The 25,000-nt window shown below is 43.3% G+C and overlaps 1 protein-coding gene across 13 annotated transcripts in view; it reads left to right on the top strand.

The window, feature by feature from the left end:
* Positions 1–25,000, top strand: part of LDB2 (LIM domain binding 2) — a 407,922-nt gene that overhangs the window by 151,447 nt on the left and 231,475 nt on the right. For all 13 annotated transcript variants that reach the window (XM_025887734.2, XM_025887729.2, XM_025887730.2 and 10 more), the window contains one exon: positions 21,772–21,874. In XM_025887734.2, the coding sequence (XP_025743519.1) occupies positions 21,772–21,874 (103 nt within the window). The remainder of the gene's footprint in view (positions 1–21,771; positions 21,875–25,000) is intronic.

The raw sequence follows: 25,000 nt of genomic DNA, 5'->3' as shown, positions 1-25,000 counted from the left end.
AGCAGGGGGTTGGGGGGACACGGCCAGGATTTCAGGGGCTACACAGAAGTAGCTATAATTTGTGGCAGTTTCTTTAGCTCCCCTGAGTGCTTCAGAATGAGTCTCCCCACAGAGTATATCCAAGAGAGAGCACTTCACTGGGCTTGTACGGCTGCCTTGGTTGAACACAGAGCAGTCTGCTGAGTCCGAGGATAAAGCTAAGGTGCGTGTGACTGAGCCCTCAGCCAGAGAGGCTGGAGGAGAGAAGGCATGGTGGTGAGTAGAGTCGGCAGCCTGCCGCTGACCTAGTTTGCTCCTTTTCCCCTCTGGTACATTGAATAGATCAGGGGGAGAAGTATGTGGGTCACTCCTCACACTTTGGCATATCCATGTGTTCAGCGGAGAGTAAAATTCTGTCATACTAAATCCATCAGACATCTGGTGCTCATGAAAGTAAATATATTTTCCAGAATCAGAGACTAAGGTGTAGCCAACTACACTGGGTTGAATAGTATTGTCTTCACCCCCCACCACCTCGGCCACCACAGGTGCTAGAATCGCTGAGTGAGTGACCTTATTTGGAAATAGAGTCTCTGCCGATGTACTTAGTTAAGATAAGGTCCTGCTAGATTAGGATGGGCTAGAATCCATTGTCTGGCGCCCTTAGACGAAAACAGAGACCCAGAGACAGACACACAGGAAGAAGCACATGTGAAGATGGAGACAGAGACTAGAGTGATGGAGCTGCAAGTCAGGGGATGCCAAAGATTGCCAGCAACTACCAGAAGCTAGAAGAGAAGCACAGAAGATTCTTCTTCCCAGCCCTCAGAAGGAACCAGCTCTGCGGACAACTTGATTCCAGATATCCAGACGCCAGAGCTATGAAAGAATAAGTTTCTGTACTTTTAAGCCACCAAATGTGTGACAATTTGTCCTAGCAGCCACAGGAAACTAATACACCCACTTACTTACCAGTGGGGACCTCTGGAATTACATTCCTCTGGCCAGGGAGCATTACCAACTGTCAAGTACTGGCCACTCCTGTGTGCCCTGACCCATTCTTCACCTCACATGCTACTGTGGTGGGCTGCTTCCTTCTCCTTCTCTCTCCTCTACTCCAAATTCCTTGTGGGCAGAGACCTAGGTTTAATTCATCACTCTAGCCCCAGGTCCTGGAACATACTCAACACACAGCAATATTGAACGAACCAACGAATAATATAAAGCAGGCTTTCCAAAGACTCAAATTCCAAGCAGCCCACCGCTTTATGTATTCATTCTATTGATGGTATTAAATGCCTGTTCGGTGCCAGGAATTGTGTGAGAGACATAATGATAAACAAATAGAAGGTCAACATTTCTGTTTTTCTAGGGCTCATTATCTAGGAAGGGGGCAGGTTGAACCTGCAAACAAACACACAGATGTATTAATAGTGCAGCTAGTTTGGGATGGGGGTAAGTGCTCAGAAGACGATCAAACATGGCCAAGAGTCAATGGAGTTTCCTGAGATGGAGCTAGGAAGGGCCTCTCTCCAGGAGGCCATGTTTGAGCTGAGACCTAAATAATAAGGAGGATTCAGTTCTTTGAAGGCATAGAGGACAAGCCTTACAGACAGAGGAAACGACAGGATGTTGGTACGTGGAAAGGGAAGTTACCACGTGGTGTTTGGAGAACAGACAGAAAGCTGGTGAGCAAGGCGTGGGGGCTGAGGGGTAGGGGATCATGTCAGGAGATATATTTGTCTCCTTCTTCCTCTGAACCCCAAAGAGTTCCAGTCATAGGAGAGTGACTTACATGTTCCTGCAGTGAGGGACGTTGCTTCAAATGAAAATTATATTTGATTTTTTAAAAGTCAAAAAATTACATTTGAGGTTTACGGCTGACAAAGGGGGGCCCCAAGGATGACCAAATCCTGCATAAGGAATAGGGTTAGGGTTTGACCAAGGCCAAAGAGAGGAGAAGCCAGACCTTGCATTTTCTCCTCATGAGATCACAGGTCTGAATGGCCACCCATGGAGGCTGTCCTCACTTGCTGTGGTATTTATGCCTGGACTTGGCTTTGTTTAAAGCTTCATTTCCTTTTTGTTCTGGCAAAAGGCAAGGCAGACCCGACTTTTGGGGGATCATGCCTCTGATATTAGCTGATATTGGCCGTGTGTCTCTGATACAAGCTTTTCGGCCCATCTATGCCCTGCTGTTTGGTGGTGGGGACATGAGAGATGGCCTCTTGTTACACAGTTGTTTTGTTTGTCCTTGGCTTTTGCATTTTCATTAAATCATAGATGTCTCTAATTGCTTCCAAGGAGCCAACATGCTCCTTGATTGGAATTCTATGGAAAATAGAGTTTGCCTTTATTAAATAGCGTTTCTTAAGGGATTTGAGTGGTCTTTCGTTTCCTCCCCCCTCCCCCCTTTTTTTTAGTTTTTAATTTGTTGCAAAGTATAATCGCTTGCTTCTGTGCTGGAATTGCTCTCCAAGCTTCTACAGTTGTGCATTATAATTCCCTTTATTACTGCAGAATCATTTTTAGCCTTCAGTTAAGATGACTGGACAAGAATCAGATTAAATAGAATTAGCATCTACTTTGCATGGTGCACTGCTCCTGAAGTCAATGGTTCCCCTTGCTTGCTAACTTTTTTGTGGTTTGGGGAAGAATAAAATTAAAAATAATCAGTATCTGATCTCATTTAAGCCTCATGGCACCCTGGGGCATGTAGGTGTAAGTAATCCACGTTCTACCTCCTTGGAGAGGTGAAATGACTGGTACAAGGTCATCCATGCAAAGTGTGCCAGAGGTACAGTGCCAACCAAGCTCCTAGAAATCCAGAGCCATCTCCCTGTTTCCATCTGTAATATGTTTTCCTGAAATATAAATGAGCAGGGGGAAAAAAAGCTTCTTCTGAGATGTTGGAACAAAACAAATTACATCTAATAAATTGTTTTAGTGAGTTCCTTGCTGCATAGTATTGATAATTAATGCTTCTTCCCTACCTGGAGTAAAAGGAATTCTATTGTGACTTAATACGGAGAATGGTAACATCTAGAGCTTAGGTGTATACCACTATATTAGTCAGGATTCTCCAGAAATACAGAACTAATTGGATATACGTGTATATATAAGGAAATTTATTACGAGGAATTGGCGCATGTAGTTATGGAGGCTGACAGGTCCCAAGAGCTCCAGGGTAAGGTGACAAGCTGGATACTCAGGACAGCTGATTATGTAGCTCTAGTCTGGGTCCAAAGGCCTGAGAAGCAGAACAGCCAAAGGTGTTAAGTTCCAGCCTGAGGGCAGAAGAAGATCAGTGTCCCAGCACAACGAGTCAGGCAGTTGGAGTTCTCTCTTACTTAGCCCTTTTGTTCTATTCATGTCTTCAGTTGATTAGGTGGGGCCCACCCACACGAAGGAGGGCAATCTGCTTCACCTGATCTGCCAATACAGATCTCATCCAGAAACACCCTCACAGACACATCTGGAATGATGTTGAACCAAATATCTGGCTACCTGGTGGCCCAGCCAAGTCAATACATAAAATTAGCCATCACAACTGCCTAGATTTGAATTTTGCCTTTATCACTCACTAGTTATGTGGCCTTGGTTGGATTACTTAACTTCTCTGAGCCTTATTTTCTTCATCTGTAAATTGGACATTGGCATATCTACCTCCTAGGAATGTTGATGCAAGAATTAAATGAGACAGTTCTGTAAAGGGCCCAGCACACTGCCTGGCCCAAAGAAAATAATCAATAATTGTTAGTTATTTAATTTGTTACTCTCACCACATTACTGTGATAATGCTAAGTCCAGGAATGTATAGGCGATGTTTTTGTATATACATGTATGTATGTTGCACATTTTGAATCTAAAACGTATTTTAAAGTTTTGGCAAATGGCACTTTTATTCAAACTAGAGATCTCGCCACTGAAAATTCCAAGATTCTTATGTGGTTTATAACTTTGATGTTTGCTTCCTGGGTAACTCTGAACAAGTTGTTCAGCCTCTCTGAGCCTTGGTTGTCTGTGCTGTGGATTTTACTAGCACAGTGTGAGGAAGAACCAAGATGTATGTGACGTTACTGTGGGTGCATCGACCCTCCCATAGCTATCAATGGGGTGGAGGGGGACATTGCTGAGTGCCAGGCCGCGAGCCAGAAGCTAGCATTGCCAGTTAGGCAGGATGGAAGTACTGCTATAAAGGTGGTGGGAACAAGGGATTGAGAGGGGCAGGAAGGGAAGCTCTGGCGCATGTAACCTAGTAGAAATTCTCTGGGCCACAAGCTGGGAAGCAAGGCTGTACCTGTAGGGGAATTGGGTCGGCATTACCTGGCTGTTAAGGACATAGTACAGTGTCTTTTGGGGGTGTTCAGTGGGTGGGGTGTGGTTTCATGACCCTCAGAGATGACAGTTGATTGTTGTAGAAGACATTCCCAAGATAGGACAGAGAGTTAACATACACATTTAGGGTCTTAAAGTATTGAAGCAAGAAGGAGGCCTCTTTGACATTTGTTCTCAAGTAGAAGTATTTCTTTCCAATATTGATAAATAATATAAAGACCAGGTGTGCAGAGTAGGCTGGCCGGCATGTGATGCAGTAGAAGGGGGAAACCAGGGCCCTGGGAGCAGAGGCATGGGCTGGCCTGGGGCAGGGATGGGGGGTGGGAGGCAGGGCAGCGACAAGGAAGGTAGGTATGAAAGCTAACCTGGCAATAAATGTCACTGGGGCACTGGTAAGCTTCCAAAAGAAAGGGAAGGAAAAAATAGCTAATATTTGTTTAAGAAGAGTGATATTCTGACTAAGAGTTTCCTAAGTGCACTCTGTGTTCCCAGCACAATGTGTAAGTGCTTTGCACACATCGGATCCTCAGCTGAAACCCATGAAGTAGATTCTGTTGTTCTCCCCACGCCCAGTTTTACAGGCGAGAAAACTGAAGCCCAGTGTGGCAAAGGCATTCTCCCAAGGTCACACAGCTAGTCAGGAGTGGAGGTTACTTGGCCGTGTCATGCGGCGGGGGGGGGGGGGGGGGGTCCCAGGAACCGAGAACACTAAATTGATCACACTTCCCTGCTTCAAACCTCCCCATGAGGCCTCATTGCTTGTAGCAAGTTACCCCATGCCCTCGCCAGGCTCCTGGTTGGCCTCTATCTCCTGGCTCCCAATATGTGGCTTAGATGACCTCTTTTCAATTCCTTAAATACGTCCCGGTTTTCCCATCTCTGGGCTGGGGGCTATTGCTGTTTCCTCACCTAAACTGGCCAAGCCTCATCTTGAGGGCAAAGATACTTGAAAAGATTTTTGTTTGATATAAGTTGCCTATGGGTGGGGGCTGAGGCCACGTTCGTTACCCCTCTGCCTCCAATGTCTGCCCAGGATCCCTTCTAGATCTCTTTGTGGCTCTCTCTTCAGGTGTTTTTTGTTTTGATTTTTTTAAGATTTTATTTATTTATTTGAGAGACAGAGAGAGAGAGCAGGGGTGGGGGGGGGGAGGCCTGGTGCGGGGCTCGATCCCAGGACCCTGAGATCATGACCTGAGCTGAAAGTAGAAGCTTAACCATCTGAGCCACGCAGATGCACCCCGCCCCCCATACTTCATTCTTGTTCTCATTTGTTACTCTATTGTTTTTCTCCTGTGAGCCTGCCACTCTCTAGTAAGTGATAGAGTTCACTTACTTAAAAGTTTATTGCTTGTCATTCACTAGTATATATGCTTTATGAGAACAGAAATTTGTGTCCTTTTTGGTCAGTGCTTTATCATTAATGCTTAGAACATTGCCTAGCCCATAGTAGGTGCTCCATGTGTCTTTGTTGCAGGTATGAATGAATTCAGAATCCTAGGTAACCATCACCAATTCATTAGAGATGCTACTTGGTTGAAATCCATTTGCAGGGCGCCTGGGTGGCTCAGTCGTTAAGTCTGCCTTCGGCTCAGGTCATGATCCCGGAGTCCTGGGATCGAGCCCCGCACTGGGCTCCCTGTTCAGCGGGAAGCCTGCTTCTCCCTCTCCCACTCCCCCTGCTTGTGTTCCCTCTCTCGCTGTGTCTCTGTCAAATAAATAAATAAAATCTTTAAAAAAAAAAAAAAAGAAATCCATTTGCCGTCCATATGGAGACTATTCTTGAACCCTGGAAGGTGATGACATGAGAAATCTTCCCTTTTACCTCCTTTGGTGGTGATGCTGCCTCCATTTTAGCCCAGACCAAGATCCCCCAAAAATGTTTTCCCTAAAGGCAAGAGTGGGGATGGTGGGCAGGTCCTTTTAGTGAGCAATACATCCCTGAAGAAATCAGTGTTCTGGAAGGATGCCTTTGAAAGTACCCTTAGAAAGTACCCAAATATAAGGAAAGTATCCTTGTATTTGACAGTTAGAGAAACTGAGGCACAAGCACATCTTCTAAGGACATTTTGTCAGATCCTTTGATTTGTATTTGCTTGAAGTCACCCAGCAAAGTATCAGGATTAGAATTAGAACCCAGTTTCTTGCCTCCCATGGAGATGGAAGGGGGAAAGTGAAAAATCCTGCCGGACCAAATATGGGAGCTGGCAGGCAGACCACAGTTTTCTTTTTCTTTTTTTCCTTTCAAGATTTTATTCATTTATTTGACAGAGAGAGACACAGCGAGAGAGGGAACACAAGCAGGGGGAGTGGGAGAGGGAGAAGCAGGCTTTCCGTGGAGCAGGGAGCCCGATGTGGGACTCGATCCCAGGACCCTGGGACCATGACCTGAGCTGAAGGCAGACGCTTAACGACTGAGCCACCCAGGCGCCCCCAGACCACAGTTTTCTAAAGCTATCTTTGCCTTGCAAGTTGTGATCTCTTGTTGACAAGGAAGCAAATCAAATAGCTAAATGCAGAGCTTTCTGAGATGCTGAGATGCAAATTAGCCCCAACCACATGCAACTGTGGATTTGAGGTTGGCGTGCAAAATAGAGACTGCTTCCATTAGGCTGCATGAGAATTCACTTTGATAGATGGGCACTCTCACTCTTCCCAGGCGGGCATTGTGTAAAGCACAAGGGACACAGTGAAAAATAAGCGTGATCCCTCCCGCAAGGAGTTTGCAGTCTTGTGAGGGAGATACACAGAGGAGGGCGCCTTTTTTGTAATCTATGGACAGTGGCCATACTGCACCAACCGGCTGATTGGATTATAAATTTTCTGAAAATTGGGAACTTTATCTTGGGTGTCTTTTGTACCAGCTAACACTGATGGCCAGAGCTATAATGATGGATAATAACTAACCAGTGCTAATTGTATGCCAGTCACTGTGCTAAGCTCCCAAACGTATCAGTTCATTTTAACTTTATAACAGCTCTACGATTAGCTACGATTATTGTTCCCATCTTCACAGTGAAGGTAACTGAGACTGAGTGACTTGCCCAGAGTCACAGAGCAAAAAAGTGCTGGCATTGTTGTCTAGACCCAAGCTGTCTGGTTGCAAAGTATACAGGCTGTACCATAAGGTGCATTGCTGATAAATACTATTTAATATTCACGGCAGCCCTGGCCTTGGGACTTTTTCCACCACTTAACAATAGTGCTCTTTAGTGGATGTTTACTCTGTTCCAGTCACTGGTCCATACATTATCTGGTTTAATCCTCACGATGAAAGGTGAGGCATCTTTACACATGGTGAAACAGACATGGAGAGTTTAAATAATTTGCCTGAGATTACACAGCTACTAAATGGTGGAGCCAGGATTCTAGATACTACATATATTGTATGGAGATATATATATATATATATATATAAATTTATTTATATATACATATATGAATCTCCATACAATATATGGCATCGTACAACACATAAAATATATAGAATCATACAAATACGGCATTTTGTGACTGCCTTCTTTCACTTAGCATAATGTTTTCCAGGTATCTGTTAGAGGGTTTATCAACATTTCATTCCTTTCTTTGCAAATACTACTCTATTACACGAAGATGCCAATTTGGTTTATTTATTTGTTCATCGGTTGATGGACATTTGGACCGTTCCTATTTCTTGCTTATTGTGGATAATGAAGCCATGAACATACACACAACAAGTCTTATATATGACCTCTTATTACTGATATTTTCCCACAATCGTTTCTCTCTCTCTCCCATCAGTTAAAAGGGACAGGTTCTAGAATCAGATGACATAGATTTGAACACTATCTCCAACACGTTTCAGATGTGCGATTGGGAAGATTAAGTTGCCTTTCTGAGCTTTGATTTTTCCACCTGTAAAATGAGGATAATAACAGTAGCTTGCCTGGAAATGCTCAAATGCTTGAAGTGGATAATGCACAGTGCTCAGTTCATAATTAAACACACAATAAATGAGTGCCAGGTAAGCAATGGAAATACAAAGAGCAACCCAAAGGAGATAATGTGTCCACCCATGGAGTTTGAAGTCTAATTGCTAAGACATGAAAAATATAATAACTAGACATAATGTAAAATAAAATAAAAATAATGCTAGAGGAGTAGTCAGCATGAAGTTCGTATGAGTTGAAAAAAAAAGTATCTCAGTCTATAAAATGGAGACTTTTCAGTAGGCTGGAAGGCCTGGAGGGCTTCCAGCTGGAGGCAAGACTTGGGTGGGGGTCCTAATGAGTGAAGACAGGTGGTTGGGAAAGAGTGGGAGAATGTGGGGTGAGGAGGATGTTACAGGTGGAGGGACAGAGGGAGGAAACAGTAACGCTTGTCAGGTTTCAGTGTCCTCGAGGAGGGTGGTGGGTGATGAGTGGGTAAGCATGCTGGAATGCTCCCACTCTGTGCACCAGGGGCTTGCGGACCACTCTGAGCAGTGACCACTGTCCACGAGTTCCTGTGTCCTCACCTCTCCAGCACCATGTGGAAAGGAACCTACCATGTGTGTTCAATTTTTTGATTTTTCCACAATGACATGGGTGTGCAATGGCTATTTTAACTTACTTTTTCTTGATTACAAGTGAAATAGAAAATCTTTTCATAGATTTATTGACCGTTTTCTGGAAATGATACTTCCTCATCCTTTGCTCATTTATATTTGATTGATTTCTGATTTCTTAAAGTTTTTATTTTAGTGCCAGTTAGTTAACATATGGTGTAATATTAGTTTCAGGTGCACGATGTAGTGATTTAACATGATTTCTGATTTTTACAGTTCATTATATATTCTGGTTACTAATTCTCTCCCAGCCTGTCATTTAGAGTGTAGCATTGTTTATGGTGTCTTTTGTCATATGGTATGTTTATATTTTAATACATTCAAATGGATGGCTTGTTTCTCATATAATTTGTCCTGGTAGTGTGCTGTTGACAAGTTTCCCCTGTGCTGAGATCATACATGATATTCTCCTACCTTCTAATGGCTTGAAATTTTTTTCTTCATGTATATGTTTAATCCATCTGGCATTTACGTTTGGTTATGTGAGGTAGAATCAAACTTATTTTTTTTTCTGTGTGAAAAGCCAGTTGTTTCAACCCTGCTTATCAACTAGTCCATCCTCCCCCGAGTCTCTAGTATGGCCATTTTGGCCATGCACTCGGCTTCTGCCATGCTGTCCTGCTCTGTGTTCCATTTGCTTTCTTTCTTTTACATTAGAACATAAGAATGCCTCTGTGTCATTATAAACCATGGGCACACATTATTTTTAAAGATTCCTCTTTTTTTTTTCTAGTGGACTTATCATGGTTTCTTGAATCATTCCTCTCTTGTAGGGCAGCACATTGTTTTAGTTTTTATGCCGTTATGAATGCTCCTATGGTGAATATTTTTGTGTATAAGACATTTACATATTTTTGGATTATGTCCTTTGGATGGATTCCCAGAAATAGAATTACTGAGTCAAAGGGCATAAATATTTTTAATGCTTTTAATTCATGGCATATATTTATTTTAAAAATTAAAGTGCATAAAGATTCTGGTAAGTTCCTGGTACTCTATTATGTAGTTGCAGTCAACTGGGCTATGACAAGTCTGAGTCTGGGAATGGCTGCCCTGTGGAAGCAATTAAAGTGGTCTTCTCAATAGATTTATCTTTTCTCTTTCCTTGTTTGTTTAGCACATTTTTGGTATATTCATTTATTCAGTCATTTACTAAGCACCCAATATGTGTCTGGTTCCACTGAAAAGCAGGCAGCAGGATCCTGTGCTCCCGATGAACTTGCATTTTCCAGGAGGTAGAAAGACAATAAACAAATTTAAAAATCTAGTGGTAAGTACTTCCTGGAGGAAAAACATTGACTGATGTGATAGTGAGTTGGATCCTATAGATTGCATGGTCACAAATGAGAAGGAAGCTGAGATCTGAATGACAAGGAAGAGAAAGGCACACCAAGTAGAGCAAAGTCATCTACTCGGTGGTGAAATAGCTAATGCAAAGGGCCCTATGGTGGAGCAGGAGTGTGGACCCAGAGCAGAAGCAAGGTCCCTGTGGCAAGGGCCTGGATGTACAATCCAGAAGTGAACGGAAGCCAGAAAGGAAGACCATGTCCGGACCACGCAGGGTCCCTGCTCTCTGGCGAAAGCAGCAATGAGGAGCCATGGGAGGGCTCTCACAGGGAGTGATGCGACCACTGGCGTTGTTTAAAGGTCACACAGGCTTCTCTGCAGAGCACAGGCTTCAGGGGTGCCAGCGTCCTGGCAGAGAGAAGGACGAGGAGGCAGTTACTGTTGTCCTGGCTGGAGTTACTGGAGGCCCAGATGAGCGGTGGTGGCCGAGAGAGAGGAACGTGCATGGGTTCCATTAAATGTTGAAAGTAGATTCATGGGAGTTGCTGACAGAATGGCAGTGTGGGCTTAGGAAAAAAGAGAAATCAAGAATGTGTCCTGAAAGGTGGGTCTAGGAGACTGGGAAACTGGCATTACGTTGTTGAGAGGGAAAAAACTGGGGAGAAGAGGCCTGGCATGGTGTGGAAATGGCGGTGGGTCTGGCTTTGGCCATGTTGCGTCTGCGATGCCTCTTGGGTTCCCCAGTGGGGCGGCCGTTGAGGCAGCTGGTGCCACAGTTCTGGAGTCCCAGGGAGATGCTGAGAGCCGCGGTATAGGCGTGGGGGTCACTGGCAAATTACAGAGAATCTAAATCCTCTGGTAAACAGATGTGTAAATGGAGAAGAGAATGGAAACCTTCAACCATCGTCAAGATAAAACTAGCTTCTGAATATGCTCGTGTTCTTCTATTTATCTTTGTAGAACAAAAATCTTTTTTTCACTTTTCCCAAGTAGGAAGAAGGAAAAACTTGAGTTTTCTTTTCCAGTGGCTCCCTGATGCCTCAGTCCTGCCCCAATCTCTTCCAGTTTTTAGTGGTGACTCCAGGAATTATTCCTTCATTTGATTCCCATGCAATTGGGCAGGTCACAAAAACAAGCTTTTGCATCTTGCAAGTGTTTCCAGAAACGTCCTCCTGCCTGCTGTGTTTATGTTGGAACAGAAAATTTGTACGTGATTTTATCATGAGCTTTTCTTAAGACATACGAGTTGCTGCCTCATCATATGATGCTGCATCTCAGGACCCCTGGCACGTAGGTGCTGTGATGTAATATGAGCTATGGAGCTCACTGCCACAGAGGGACCACCAAAGGGACCCCTGCTTTTTTTTTTTAAGACTTTATTTATTTGAGAGAGCAAGAGCAGGGATGGTGGGGGAGAGACCGAGGGAGAAGAAGACTTCCTGCTGAGCAGGGAGCCTGAGGCAAGGAGGGGGTCAATCCCAGGACCCCAGGATCATGACCTGAGCTGAAGGCAGATGCTTAACCGACTGAACCACCCAGGTGCCCCGAGACCCCTGCTTCTAGAGTAATGCCTTGCTGTGTCATTTTCAAAGTGCATTTGCGTGGGGTCCCCAGCATATTATTTTTGATATGTTAGAGTGCATGGCTCCACGTTGGAGTGGAAAACAGGAAGTTTAATTATAAAGAAAACATTAGTCCTCCTTGTCGCCAGAATAATACAGATTAGAACAGGCGGTGAAGCTCTGTGGATAGAACCAAATGTCCAGGAATCAAAATGATGAGGAATCAAATTCCAATGTTGCCTCTTACTTGGTCTGTGACCTCCTGAGGCATCAGTTTCCTCATTTAAATTGTACCAGTTCGATCGGGATGCTGTGAAGACTAGGAAATAATTTATTGCAAAACTCTTAGCATTTTCATTGATTCACATATTAAATATTTAATACCCCTGGGCACCAGGCATGTGAACAGAGAAGACAGTGGAAGTGCTCAACCATCACGAAAAGACAACTATTGTTTTTCTTCAGAGTTTTGCAAATATGCTCAGTGTTCATTAAATACATATTTATTTTGTTAAATTATATAATTTAAATAATCAAAAAATCAAGTACTAATTTGTTGCATATCGGCCTGGTATTTTGTGCGCTGTCTGCAAAATGTACAAGATAATGGATATAGATCCTACCCTCATAAAGCTTACAGGACTTGAAAGAAAATTATTCTTTCATCATAGTTATGATAAGTTCAGGGGCAAAAAGCTCAGCTTTGGGTGCTTAAAACACGTACATTTTAGTCATTATTTTTAGATTATCATAAATAACATTTCTCTTTGGAATGTTCACAATTAATTAAAGATTTAGTGGGTCAAGGATGAAGATTGAAATGCATGAATTCCGCCAGGTGTTTGGGGGAAAAGACACCGACGTATCTTTTGCCCAAGAGCCATGTCTGCTGGATGCCAAGTCTTGTCTTTCTGTTTTGAAAACACTTTCCCAAGGCAGCACCCGCTTGCACTAAAGAGTGAAATATAGTGAGCACTTTCTGAAGGGAAGCCTTGAATTGCGAGTTGAACCCTGAGACGGTCTATCAGGACACATAATTTACTATTTGCTAATACGGCATTTTAAAATTTCTGTTAAAATGATAGCTAATGTTTATTGTTAAATAAGAGGCAATTTAGCCGAGAATGAGCAAAATCATTGATGACAAGGAGAGAAGAAAAATGCAATCCCGGGGACATGAGAGTTAAAAAAAAAAAAAAATCCCATAATAAATAAAAAGAGGGGATTTTGAATGCTCTCCCTGTGTCCATCACATGCTCCCCCAATTACCAGCTGGTTCAAGCAACTGATACCACCGTATCACTCTTATTCCTGTGTCTTCATGTAAAATCCCCCAGATGTGGTGGACAGCCTTGTTTTGGGCTCTCTGTTCAAGATGGGGAGCCCCAACCATTCAGTGCACTTAGCACTATTAGATGTTGAAACAAGTAAGAAGATGGTAGATACCTTGAAGAATATCATTTTGGATGAAGGAACATCATAGTAGAGTGGTTATAAGAGCCCCAGCTCAAGAGCCAGGATCTCTGTGTTTGCACTCCCTGCAACTTGTTAGCTCTGTGAGCTTGAGCAAATATTGAACTTCTCTGTGTCTAGGTCTTCACATCTATAAAATGGGGCTCATAGAAGGACTTATCCCCTAGGGTCTCTGTGAAATTTCAAGGGTTTATATTACTCAGCATGTTCAGAATGGTGACTGGCACATAGTAAGTGCTCTGTAACTGTTGACTGCAATGATTAAATGTGGTTAATTCGGAATAAACATGGTTTGATATGTGGTTCGAAGAAAAAATGCCTAGGGATTCAGAAAGTGAAAAGACTTTTGCAGTTAGAGAAAGTAAGTGCCCTGCACTCCCTTGGTGGGAGGGGGCCTCCACGAAAGGAAAGGCATGAGGTTGGGGTTCTTTACTGTCTCCTGTCTCAATACAGGAGTGTGATGGGCAAGGAAATTTCGGGAAAGCAAGGATGACCAAGTGTGCTTCTCTGCCTCTGTCCTTGAGCGTGCTCATTCTTTCTTCAGTGTCTTCTGAGAGAGGTTAGCTGACATGTGCAAAATGGGAGTGACCGAACTGGTAAGATACAAATTGATAGAGTGCTGTCCATGTGTGTGTACAAGGAGGCAGGGTCATGTTTTTTTCTAGAACCACAAGATACTAAAGAAAGTCAGTGTTCTTCTCATCTTCTGGTTTCCAGACCCCTTCATACACCCTCTCCACTTTAACCTGTTTAAGTTTATTTTAATAAAAAAACACATTTTTCAAGAAATAGATGCTTTATGTATGGTTTCATTCTTTAGAGGGGGTGTATGTGTGCCACGTGACGAGTGGTTGCCATGGTAATTTCTCATTATTGTTGAATTGAAAAATAATTACTCTGGCAAAAATCCCACATAACCTGTCAGTGCTTAAGTTACAGATGCCGGGGGGCAGCCCTAGCCCTGGGACCCTGTGTTTGGTGGAGAGGGACAGAGATGGGAACAGGAGAGAATCGGGGATGGAAGGAAAATGCTTTTGTGGATTTCTAAACGTAATTAAGCCTCTCTTCTGCTATTTGACCCGAGTGCATCTCTCATCCAGATATATGATTTGGCTGCCAGTGGTTCTTGGACTCACCTGTGAGATGGGACAAAAGGACCAAGGATTTTAATCACAGAAATGCATACAGGAGCTTGTTTGGAGTGGAGAAGCTTCTGTGGCATTTTTGCCTAATTAAAATATACAAGAATTGTCGACACCACTCCCCCTGCCTGTGTTTGGGCTGAGTTAATATCATCTTTATTTACCTGGAGGCTGCTCTCTGCTATTGTTACTTTCCAGCTTTGGGAAAAGAATCCACTTTTTACTTATTAATATTCACTAAACATTAAATATCTACTGTTCGGATGCCAAACAATAGCAAGGACTGGGAGGACCTGTCTGCTTGGAGAAGGCATGGCTTCTGTCAGGAGCCTTGTGGCAGGCAGGGTGCACAGAGCAGGATCCCCAACTCCTCCCACGCTGATTCTGTTTCATGAGTTAGTTTGAAGGACCACGAAGAGCCTATGCTTTCGTTCTTGTGTCAGCATCAAGAAATAATCCTCCTTTTGGTTAATGAAGCCCCTGAGATACACTTAAGAGAATGTGCCTTAAGAGAATAATAGGCAAATTGTTTAATTTCATTTTTTAATTTAATAGTTTATTATTCCATTATTGCATCTTCTTTGGACTTTTAGATGCTCATCCTTCTGGCAGGCTGGACTCTATTTTGTCATTACGTTGATCCTCTTATTAGATCCCACTTGGAAAGACATTGCTTAGAAAATGCACCTTATTTCATCTTTACCCATGCATCAGTCAGACCAGAAAGGCTTCAATTTGGAAGCACAGAGATCTCCTAATGTCAGAGCCAAAATATAGACAAGTGCATACCCTATGCCTACATACAGTCAAGTTAGATATATGCCCCAGAGAACTTCTCACACATGTGCACAAAGGGGCACTATAAAGATACTTATCGCAGCATTGTTGTATTAGCGAATAATTAGAAACTGTCTAGAGATCATTAGTAGCAAAATGCTTAAGTAAAATATATTACATTCATTCAGTGCACTATTATGGGAAGAAGGCTTAATGTATAAAATAGTTAGGTCTCCAAAAAGCAATGTTGAATGAAAAAAAAAAGGAAGGAACATAATGTATGATATCATTTAAATAAAATATTAAAAACATAAAATAAGACCATCTATGAATGGAGTCCTATGTGTGTATAAATATAAAAGATGGGGTAAGAAATGCCGAACGAATTCCACGAGACAGTTGTTTATGGGAGCCTGAAGGAGGGGAGGAAAAATCCAAAGCAAGATATGGGGACCCAGGACGTTTATTTTTATTTATAATTTTTAATTCCTTTAAAAAAGGAAAATAAGATATCATTTTCATAATTGTTAATTCTGGTTAACGGGCCCATGGGTCTTCACATAATCTTCTACTCTCTATTTAAAAAAATTAATAAAGTAAAACCTCACTTAAGTTACGGTCAGCGACGTGTATTCATTTAGCCAACGTTTTGCTGAAAAGGACAAGAAAAATACCCAAAAGGTGGCGCAATAGAATGGCAATGCAGGCATGAGATCATTTTGAAAATTTCCGTCTCCATGTCAACTTCTCAAGTGCCCGGGTAGCGCATCTGCTCACGGAAAGTGAGACAGAGAGGGCTTAGCTTGAACACCATCCTGGTTCCCTGGCCACTGAGTTTAGACTCTCAGGACTCCTACGATACCAGAGGAGGACTCTGTGTGGGCATGGCCTCTCCGTTGGCTCATTCCATTTTTATACTCCTTTACTGGGTAATCTATAGGTGGGAGCTCTGTTGGGGATGGAGCCATGCCTAACACCTCGTCCCTCCCAAGTATCTCCCAGGTTACTAGAGGATTGTAAGGCAGTGATTCAATTATAATTTGATTCACGTGCTCACGGGGGTAGAGTTTTCAAGGTTTCCTAGCACAGGAGACAGTGAAAAAGGAGTGAAAAGCCTGGGACTTGGCATGTGCTGCACATTTGAGGCCAAAAGAGCAACATATGCAAAGACAGGGAGTCGGGCGATGGTTAACCAGGAACCGCCTGGTTCAGAAAGATAAGTTGCCCGAGGTCCCTTGGCTACACAGGAAAACTGACTATGCTGGGCCCTTTCCAGTGTGGTAAGAATGGCTTTATCCTGAATGGAATGTCTTTACCATATATATATACCAAATGTCATATGTATTATAACTGCTAGTAACTGACTTGCACGCCCATCCCACACATCTAGGAATAAGACCTCGGGCCCTTGGTTTCTTTTGGAGGTCATTTACCATCACCATTATGTGGAAGTCCCAAAACGTTGATCTTGACCTCCTTGTCAGTTTGATTTGAGGGGATTGAGCCTCATCCCCTTCAGACTTCAGACTTAGTGAGCTTCTCTTTGGAATCCCTGCCCCAAAACAGCTTGGCAACTTTACTCACGCAGCCTCCTTCCGGTCAACTTGCTAACCTTGGCTATACGTTGCCTGCTTTGCAAGGAGAATGGGGAATTTTGTGGTTCTTCCATTTCTCCAAAGTTGGAGGCGCAAGGTTTATGGCCAAGAGGCGGGAGAGCTAGCCTGTAGATACAACTGCAAAACGGTAAGCAGTCCATTTTTCTTTATATTCCCTTGGCCCTTTGCTCTTCTTCCCATGTGGCCAAGCAGAGCACCTGTGGCCTTTGCAAGGCTCATATCATTCTAAATGACCGAAGTTGAATGGTGGAGGGGCTGATCTATTATCCTTGCCCACAGCTCGTGTGGCGGCTGTGAGCTAAGAACTGAGCTTCTACCTCTCAGGACTGTCCGATCTCTGCCAGAGGTTTCTTATTTGGTTCCACAGAAGCCTTTGTAGCTACATTTCAGCCAGCCTGGACACCTAGCCTCATTATTATGCAAATGTCTTCCACCAAATTGCCTAACTGATCCCAGGAACTCCAGTAGGCAGCAAAATGGAAGGAGGACGTATATAAAGTGGAAGTTGATTTTCAGGGCAAGCATGTGAAGCTGGGGAAAGGGAATTAGATCTGAAAATGCCGGAGTCAGAGATCTGCTCTGGCAGAGTTTCCTCTAGGCAAGGCTGGCTGCTTCGTCTACATTGTGAACCACCTTCATCTTCAACCTAAGGTGAAAAATCACTTTGTCAGCAGAATTATTTGCAGAAAATCATAGACTGGTAGGTTCATCATTTGCAACAAAGGGACCACTCTGGTGGGGGATATTGATGATGTGGGAAGCTGTGTGTGTGCTGGGGCAGGGGATAGAACAGAAATCTTTGTCCTCTCTCATGATTTTGCTATGAACCTAAAACGGTTCTAAAAAATAAAATCAATTTGAAAAACTGTACTAGAGTTAGGCAGACTTGTAAGTGAATTTTAGATTTGCCATTTTCTAGCTGTCTGATCTTTACTGAGTAAAGATTTCTGAAATTCGGATTCTCTGTAACAATTTTAAGAGTCAAATGAAACAATAATGAATAATAATAGCTGCCATTTATGGAACAGCTACTATGTGCTAGGCAGTTACTTTTTAGTCCTCAGAGTGCACTGAAATTATTATTCCTACTTGATACATGAGCAAATAGATGCAAAGAAGTCGGGTGTCTTGACTAAGGTCCTCCAGCTAATAAGAGGCAGGATTCACATATTGAAGTCTGTGTGACATAGAGGCTACAGATATCAATTCTCTGTAAGGTTGCCTGCTCTGCCCCTTGGTAGCACTTTGGACAATTGTGAATATGAGTGTACAACACATGTAAAGCCCTTAGAAAATACTGAGTTCTGGGTACTACTGTTAACCCAGGGCCCCCCACACATGTGTTCTTTCCATCAACTGCTTCTTTCACACACAGTCAACACAAGACTGGCCTATACTTGACATTCAACAATTTTTTGTCAAAGCTTTACTCCTTTTATTCCCTTTCCTACGTAAACACCTATCCTCTCATAACTAAAGACTAATTCAAAAGCTTTATATATGTGTGTGTCGGGGGACAGTTGACAATTATAATTTAAAAATGCATCAAAAAATTGGTGTGTCATTTTAGAAATATCAGCCAAGAGACAAAGTAGGGTCATGACAATCAAGATCTCTTGAAAACTTTGTAGAGTGGGTTTCTTGAGGTGAGTCTGTGATGGTACACTAAAGAATTTCATTCATTCATTCATTCATTCATTCAATCAGCCAACCCAAAATATACATATATTTTGTAACTATTCTGCATCTGAAATAATTACGTTTTTCATTTTTAGTTTTGAAATGTTCTTCTAACCAAAGCCAAGTGATTTTTTTTTGTGCGTAGAGCTACCTGATGTAACCTCCTACCGCACCTGTCCTGAAATTTCCTGAGACACTGACTCATCTTAGGTTCCACTGCAGTTGGTTGAATCGAATAGCATGTCGCCTTCTTGGATCATTGTGCCTTTCTCAGCTCCCGCTGGTCCTGGCGTGTCTAGGTGGTGTGGACCGTGTGTGGCTGCTCCTTGGCACTTTTCACCCCTCACTTCAGCCTGAGTCCTTCTTTTGCTCCCAGGGCCTTCGGATCAGCCTGGGTTCTCCCTGGGCTTTTGCCTTTCACTGCTCCATTTCCTAGCAGGAATGCCAGAAACCCAGAGTTAGATGACAGGCAAATTCAGGAGCAGGATCTGATCTAGTCATGGCCCTTTGAGTAATCATTAGGGCAAAGGAGAGTCCATACACCTCTGTTCTGAGTTTTCACTCTGTTGCAGACAGGTGCCATTGCCAGGCAAATGCGTTACAAGTAGTTGGAATGAGAAGAAACATGCTTGATTTGTCAACAGGCTCCTTTGGAAAGTGAATTTTTGATGGCGGTTCTTTAGAACATGCAACGCCTCCTCCCTTAAAAATGATGCTAAAGATGGTAGGTAGAGGCAGAGAAGGGGCATTTTATTGATCTTCATTGTGTCCTGGGCATTCTTCTGGGCACTTTAGACCCACTAATTTACTTACTACTCACATCAAATTCTGCAAGATATTTATTATTATGGTTGTTGTTGTCACATGTACTCTGCAAGAAAATTATTACTGTTATGTTCCTATTATTTTCCTCAACTTGCAAGTAAAGGAACAGGCTCGGGAAGGTGAAATAAATTGTCTGTGCTCACATCGCTGAGAAGAGGGAGTGTTGGGATGAAGCCTGGGTCTGAGGGTTGCCCATAGGCGTGAGTTCTGCTGCTGACATCATACCACGTGGGGTACTGCATGGTGTGAGGCGGGTTGGTGAGCATCCTCCTGGGCGTGAATCCTGGCAGCAGGGTGGTACTGGGAAGCAAGGAGCCGGACAGAGACCAATCTGAGACAAAACATTCCCTTTTGACTCTCCCTCCCTTCTTTCTAAGTCCTAACCTCTGCCTTGGCAAAGACTGCCAGAGAAATGAGTCAGGCAGAGGCTGGGGCTCGGAGGTCACAGGGTCGGAGTTGAAATCCCAGCCCGACAATTTATTGGCTGAGTGTACTTGGCAAGTTCCATTTACCACCTGTGCTTTGGTTTCTGAGGTTGTAAAGTTGGGATAATACATAATGGGAAAGGCTTCATTCATTCACTGAACAACTTCTACTGAGTCATACCATGGGCTTGACACCATTCAGGGACCTGGGAGATAGCGCAGGGAGCAAAACAGAGCCCCTGCTCACAAGAAAATTAAATTATACAGGAGAGTAAGGACAAAACACACACACACACACACACACACACACACAACACCCAAAACCAACAACAAACAAACAAGAAACAGGGAGGTAATAAGGAGTAAGAGGGAAGATACACATAAAGCACTTAGAATAATGCTTGGCATGGGGTAAGCACTCAATAAATGTTAGCTATCATTCTTTTTCCATCTGTGTAGCAATTTGAAATAAAATAAACCAGTGTACCCAGGCTCCCAAGTGGGGTTTTCTTCCCCAGCTGCTTCTTCCATTTCCAAGCACACTGATTTTTCTAGAAACTCTGACAGCTTCCACAACACCCAGGCTTCGTGCTGTGGCCTCAGGTCTGGAGGGAGGCTCCTGTTCGTCGCTCACTTGGCTCTCTCCTACTCGTGGGTTTGAGCCCTTTGAGGGTAGGGACCAGTCTCTCAACCAGCTGTATGCTCTGAGGACCTGCACGTAATAAATGCTCAATAAATATTTGTTTTGGGGGGAAAAAAAGGGAGAGGTAGTTTGTATGTGGAGTCATGAATTGCCCCTGGGTGCTTTTATATTTACTGTGTTTTACCAAGAAAAGTGCTGGCTTTCAGTGTGGTGATCGGAAGGAAGCCAGGAAAAAAAAAAAAAAAAGACCAAAAAATTCATTTGCCTGAGCTGTTGCTTTTCTGAAATGAGAACAGACAGCGTCAATCTTCGGTGGCCCTTTAATTCTTCTTGCCAGGATTGAAGGCTCATTCCTGATGCCTGCCAGTGACAACAACTTAATGTTATCATAAGCAGAGCAACTTAACGGGAAGAAGAGAGGCTTGCAGTATTTCCACCAGTGGGGGCCACTGAGTGGGGAGCTGCCCCTCCCTCATCTGACAGGCAGCTGCAGAACATCTCCTCCTAAAGTCTGGCATTGACCAAAGATTCTCTGGGAAAAAAATTGTGCTTAAGAATTTGGGGGTACATGGGGCAAGATGCAGAGCACGAAGCCAGGTATGATGCCCCCTTTTAGAATATGACACTCGGTGTAACCTTCCTGATTTGCTCTTATAGGACCCCCCCCACCCCCAATGATTAACAATGATTTTAACTGCCTTAAACTGGGCCAGTTTCAAAGTGTTTTCTGGATGAGCAAGAGACACTCAACTCAAAACAGAGTTCACATGGATAGTTTGCATTCTGCTGAACTGCTCTATTTTTAATAATCATGTTAATAACAAAGCAACAAGATTGCCTATAATCTTAAAACAATCCTCAAGAACAATCCATATGCATGTGATGGGGGGTTGTGCAAGCGTGGACCACTGTGTATCATCTGTCTGTGTACACGCATGTGGCAATGCCTGTATCTCATAGAACATTTGCGTAGGGTAGGGCTACAAGTCATACACCCCCCTTTTTGAATGGATTATCTTTTAAAAATGTACTCTCCTTCAACTCGTTGTGATATGGTGGTAAAATCAAATTCTTAAAAGAGCAAAGAGAAAGACCAAAAAGAAGTTGAATGTATTTTACATGAAATGTAAACCTTTTTTGTTAAAGAATGTCACATTGTGTTCCAAAGTACATTTATTAAATCTCCCCAAATATGTCCTGGAGAATTAATTTTCATTCCGTTTGCATTCACTCATTTATTGAATTGGAATTCGGTCCCCATTTGAGGCAATTAATTTGAGGAGTGACCACATGCTCGCCCACCTGCCTTCTAGAACACCCACACACATATGCTGAGTAACAAGCAAGTGGAGACTGGGTTTGTCTTTCTTTTTCCTTTCCCTTTCCTGCTTTGAGGTAGTTTCTGTTCTTGCCTGTTAAATAAATGATCTGTCTCTTTGCAGGATAGCGACAACCTCTGGTGGGACGCGTTTGCCACCGAGTTTTTTGAAGATGATGCCACATTAACCCTTTCATTTTGTTTGGAAGATGGACCAAAGCGCTACAGTAAGAAAGAAGTTTATTTTCCTAATATCCCTTCTTTTTGCACCTGTAAGAAAACCACAGGGGTCTTCAGAGAATAGCACGGGGCTGACAGCCTCACAATAACACCTCCTCTGCTGACGAGGTTCTTGCTTCCCATCAAGGCTTTGTCACCGGCTGGCAGCCTGGGTCAGCTGAGACAGCTTTCCTTCAAGGCTGAGAATGTTTGGGCACCTGCCTGTTTAGCGAGTGAGGCAAATATGAACTAAGTCACCCAATGATAAGTGGGAGCTGGATTGCGGGGTTTCCATCCAACTCTTCCCTGTGACCCTCCTTTATCCTTGACAGTTGACATTTTATGCCCCATGTTCTGCTTCTGAAGTTTCCTTTAAAAAAAAAAAAAAGAAAGAAATTCTCACAGTTACTGTATCAGCCGCAGCCTCCTAATTTCGTCTTATCAATTATCTCAGGTATTTATTTGACAAGTGCTAGCTTTTCTTGGGGGTGGGGGAGAGGCCACCGCTGCTTTGAACATACAGTTTTGGATTAGTGTTGACAGAATTATAGTTCCTTGTCTTTCCAGCGAGTGATAACTCTGTAAAGATCCTCAAATTACTGCCCGTGGCACCTTGGGTAGCAGCTGATCTGTCCTGATTAGGTTCAGCCAACTTGTCAGAGATCAGATTTGCTAGTTGTGCTATAAGACTAAGAGGCATAGAAACATCAGCACAAAAGCAATTAATGTCCGGTTAGATCAGAAAGAGATGTGTTTTCAGAAATTGGCGTTGCAAGTATGAAAGGATCTGTCAGAGGGTAAAACATCCCAAATGTCACAAACACAGAGATGATGATGGAACCAACCACCGTGTGTATGAACTGCCAATCCAGAGCATTGGGCAACTGATAGATAATAAGGCTCATGATAAACATGATTAAAAGATGTGATTGTTGCTAAATGTGTTTCAAAGCCACTAGAGTTTTTTGTTTGTTTGTTTGTTTGTTTTAACTTTAGAGGGCTTTGGACAACTTAGTAGTATTTGGATCTATTGTATGACAAGCTGATTAATTATGCTAATGCATGCATGGTGATTTTGCCCAAGTGGCAAACTGGGGAGAGCAGGACAACTTAAACTTGCTGCCCAATTGGAACTCATTGCCAGGAGCATCTCTTTAGATTTATTTGTTGTGGGCTTTTAAGGGAGCGGGACATTTCTAATAAGTATTTTGGGTGAGAGGGGCTGCTGGTTATGCCAGACCGTGGGCTGTTTTAGAGGGTCTTTGCATTCAACATAATGATTCCTGTCATAAGCACTGGCAGGCCCAGCTCATGGGGGTCCTGAAGAATGAACTTGCCTTCCTGTGTGTGGGTGCCCCCAAGCAGCTTCATGCCCTGGAGAGAAGGAGAGTCGGGTACAGAAGCTGCTGTTTCGGAAGTCCCGGGAGATAAATGAACTCTGCAATCCAACAATTACTCTCTCCCCAAAAGCCTGCCTGATCTATGGTGAATAATTTCAAACCATGCAGTCATCCATCCTCTGAGCCTTCTCATTTTCTTTTGAGGCATAAGCTCAGATAACTTCAAGTTACCATTGTTTTGTGTTCCTGTGGGTTTCTTTGTTTTGTTTTTGTTTTTTGTTTTGTTTTGTTTTGTTTTGTTTTTTTGGTTTGTGAATCCATCAGGGTCTGCTCAGGGAACTAGAATTAGTTTTAAAGTCTGTACTAATGCAACAGGGTCTCCATCTTTCCTCTGCTCACCCCCCCCAAACCCCAACACCATTTGAGGGTAAGGCGTGATCAGTACCCATTTAAGATCTTACTTATACCCACGCACAGGAGTAAATGCCTGACTATAAGCCATTGTTGTCCAGGTTTCTTTGTTTCTATGAGCCAAAATATTTCCTGAGCAGAGAAGAGAAACAAAGATGATTGACAGTTTGGAGCCGAGGCTCATCAGCTTCTTTGCTGACAGCCTGGTGATGTGCACAATGCTGCTGATGTGCGGGCAAGTGACAGGTGATTGACAGCCCAGGACGGGGAGACAAGGAGGAGGAAGCATGCTTAGAACGCCTGACGCACACTATTTATGCAGCGCTCCAAGCTCTAGCGCCGACACCTTAACCCATTCACTGTCCAGGCAGTGTGTGCCAGGCTGTGAAAACACCTGCTGGTGCTGGGCAGGAGCCTACGGCTCTTCCCTGAGACCTCCTGGGGAGCTGACAACCCTGCATTTCTGAGAGAGAAAACAAGACGTGGCTATTACATTTCTATATGTAAAGAATTTCCCCAAATTACATTTATCTTAGGTACCAAGAAATATGCCAGATGGGGTTTATTTAGCCCTTACTAGAAAAAAAATTTTTTTTTCCTTCTCTCTCCCCATCTCTATGTGTTTACAGCGTCCATCTGGCTCTAAGATATCTTATCTCTAAGCTACAGTAAATCCTATAATATGTGTTGGCTTATTTATTTGGTGTCTGTCACCATCCTATTAGAATGTCATCTCCGTGTGAACACGAGCTTTCTATTATTTATTGCTGGATTCTCAGATTGATACAGGAACTTGTACACAATAGGTGCTCAATAAATATTTGTTGAATGAATGATTGAATGAATAATGGACATTTGGGGAAAAGTTTCTAACACCAGGCAGAATGGTAGCAAAGCAATTCCTTGACCTAGATCGCTAGACTTTCTAAGGTGGGAAGAACATAATGCACAGCACTCTGCTGGTGATTTCAAAGAAGCTCTAGGATATGGTGCGATCTACTTTAAGCTAGAAGGGGGAACCAGCGATATAATAATTCAGGAAATAATTATGCTTTTGGAGATAGCATACAGCTTCTTTTTCATAAAACTCCTCCGTATTGATCATCACTCCAGTCCCCAAGCCCCTTTCCTCTCCTGATGGTGGCAGGGAAGGGGGGTGGAGGGGGGGAAGGGAACTCCTTCCCCAGGTGGGATATGATGACCAGATGGAGACTGCTGATGTCTTCCTGAGAGACGGGGGGTGAGGCTGGTGTTGAGAGGTGCCAGGTGGATAAGGTTAGCAGGCCACGAAATTGAGCTGTGCATCCCTGCCTGGTGGAAGCATCAGGAAGGTGTTTCTTCAGCAGCTGGAGAAGTGGGCAGTTCCAAGAGGTAGCTTTCTAC

This window comes from Callorhinus ursinus, unplaced genomic scaffold, assembly GCF_003265705.2.
Source record: "Callorhinus ursinus isolate GAN/ISIS: 27379988/994484 unplaced genomic scaffold, GSC_fseal_2.0 scaffold4, whole genome shotgun sequence".
Taxonomy (NCBI): Eukaryota; Metazoa; Chordata; class Mammalia; order Carnivora; family Otariidae; genus Callorhinus; species Callorhinus ursinus.
The sequence above is the reverse complement of the archived record's forward strand: the minus strand, read 5'-3'. Positions and strand labels throughout refer to the sequence as shown.